The sequence below is a fragment of the Anneissia japonica genome, unplaced genomic scaffold (genome assembly GCF_011630105.1).
Source record: "Anneissia japonica isolate Jap-2015-1 unplaced genomic scaffold, ASM1163010v1 scaffold581_len1011336_cov187, whole genome shotgun sequence".
NCBI classification, from domain to species: Eukaryota; Metazoa; Echinodermata; class Crinoidea; order Comatulida; family Comatulidae; genus Anneissia; species Anneissia japonica.
In genome coordinates this window covers 215,214-216,676 of record NW_022723686.1, presented here as the reverse complement: position 1 = coordinate 216,676, position 1,463 = coordinate 215,214, and the positions used below count along the sequence as shown (strand labels likewise).

Sequence of the window (1,463 nt, the reverse complement as noted above, 5' to 3'; positions counted from 1 at the left end):
TGGCAGCTAAAATCTGAGCTGGACATTCGTGCAGCAAAACGGACAAACCTTGTAATATGGGGCGGCTTAGGGTACATGGCGCTACAATTTGGACTTCTTGCTCGACTCACCTGGTGGGAGTACTCGTGGGATATTGTTGAACCAATCACATACTTTGTTACTTATGGTTCAGCTATGGCTTTGTATAGCTACTATGTACTAACAAAGCAAGTGAGTATTTGAATATATTTTTCTATATTTGTAGTTGCTACTTAATTATTATTGGTGTTATTGTTGTATATGTTGATTTTTTAGTAAGGACTTCACTTCCTGAAAGTGTGTAATGATGTAGATAATGTTGTCACTTATTGTTATTATAGTGGATTATTATTGTACACTTATTATATTGCTATTTTAGGCCTATTCAAGTGCCTCACATAGCCATTCTTTTTAACACTGCTGAGACTTTTTTACCATTAGGAGTTGGTATAGCTGTTATCATGACTACAGTACCAGTGGCCCCCGTCAGGGTCCAGGGGCGAGGGGGGCAACCTCTCACGCTCAGAGCTTATGGCATTTATGAACTGTTAGCTGCATTGTCAGAGAATATAGAACGGTCCATGAAATATTTCCAAACAACTGTCGGTAAAAATACACCATGCTTGTGTCACATGCGACATCGATTATGTTTGGTTTCGCAAGACAAACCGTAACATAAACAAAAAACTGCAGCGATCTTTACATGAGCCAAGGCCTTGCTAAAAAAACATCACTCTCTAAATATTATATTTTGTAAAATGTACTAACGATTCCGCATGGTGAGACATCAGGCCTAGCCACGGGATTAGACCCACCAAAGAGAATTCAATCTTTTTTTTATCAGATTGGATACATTCAAATAGTGAAATACTTACAGTTCAGACTGAATATAGTGTTCAAATTGTTAGTAAAAGTTGGTAATTACCGCATCTATTGGATTTCGTAAAAAAAACCTGAAACATGGAGATATCGGTGGTCAAGTGTTGCGTTCCCAAACACGGAGATCTGTGTGTTTGACGGGCAGAGTGTTAAGGCATGTTATGATAGTTTGCATTTGTATAAAAACAATGATTTATTATAATAAGGTCGCATGTTAATTTTATAGGATTACTCAAATCCTGCAGCTGCTGATCGCCAGTATTTGATCTTCTTCCATCGCTTTGCTAAGAGGAAACAATTAGACATTGCAGCATACAACAATCTTAAAGAAAAGGTTGCACAGGTGAGGGCAGCAAACATTTTTGAAAACTTCCTTTGTGAGGGGATCATCTGTTTAATCTGCTGTTTTCTTCAATAAATTGAATATGGTATCTTTATAATTATATAAATGATTTATAAAATAAATTATATCTTATATATAGTGAAGTTCATTGTGAAAATGTTTTTTTTTTCTTTGAAACCTTTTTTTTTTTTTTTTTTTTTTTTTTTTTTTTTTTTTTTTTTTT

General features: G+C 35.1%; 1 protein-coding gene across 1 annotated transcript in view; it reads left to right on the top strand.

Annotated features, from left to right (window-relative positions):
• LOC117112335 (calcium uniporter protein, mitochondrial-like) overlaps window positions 1-1,463 on the top strand; it is a 52,775-nt gene that overhangs the window by 48,132 nt on the left and 3,180 nt on the right. Inside the window, exons 6-7 of the mRNA XM_033255409.1 lie at window positions 7-210; window positions 1,124-1,240. Coding sequence (XP_033111300.1) covers window positions 7-210; window positions 1,124-1,240 — 321 coding nt within the window. The remainder of the gene's footprint in view (window positions 1-6; window positions 211-1,123; window positions 1,241-1,463) is intronic.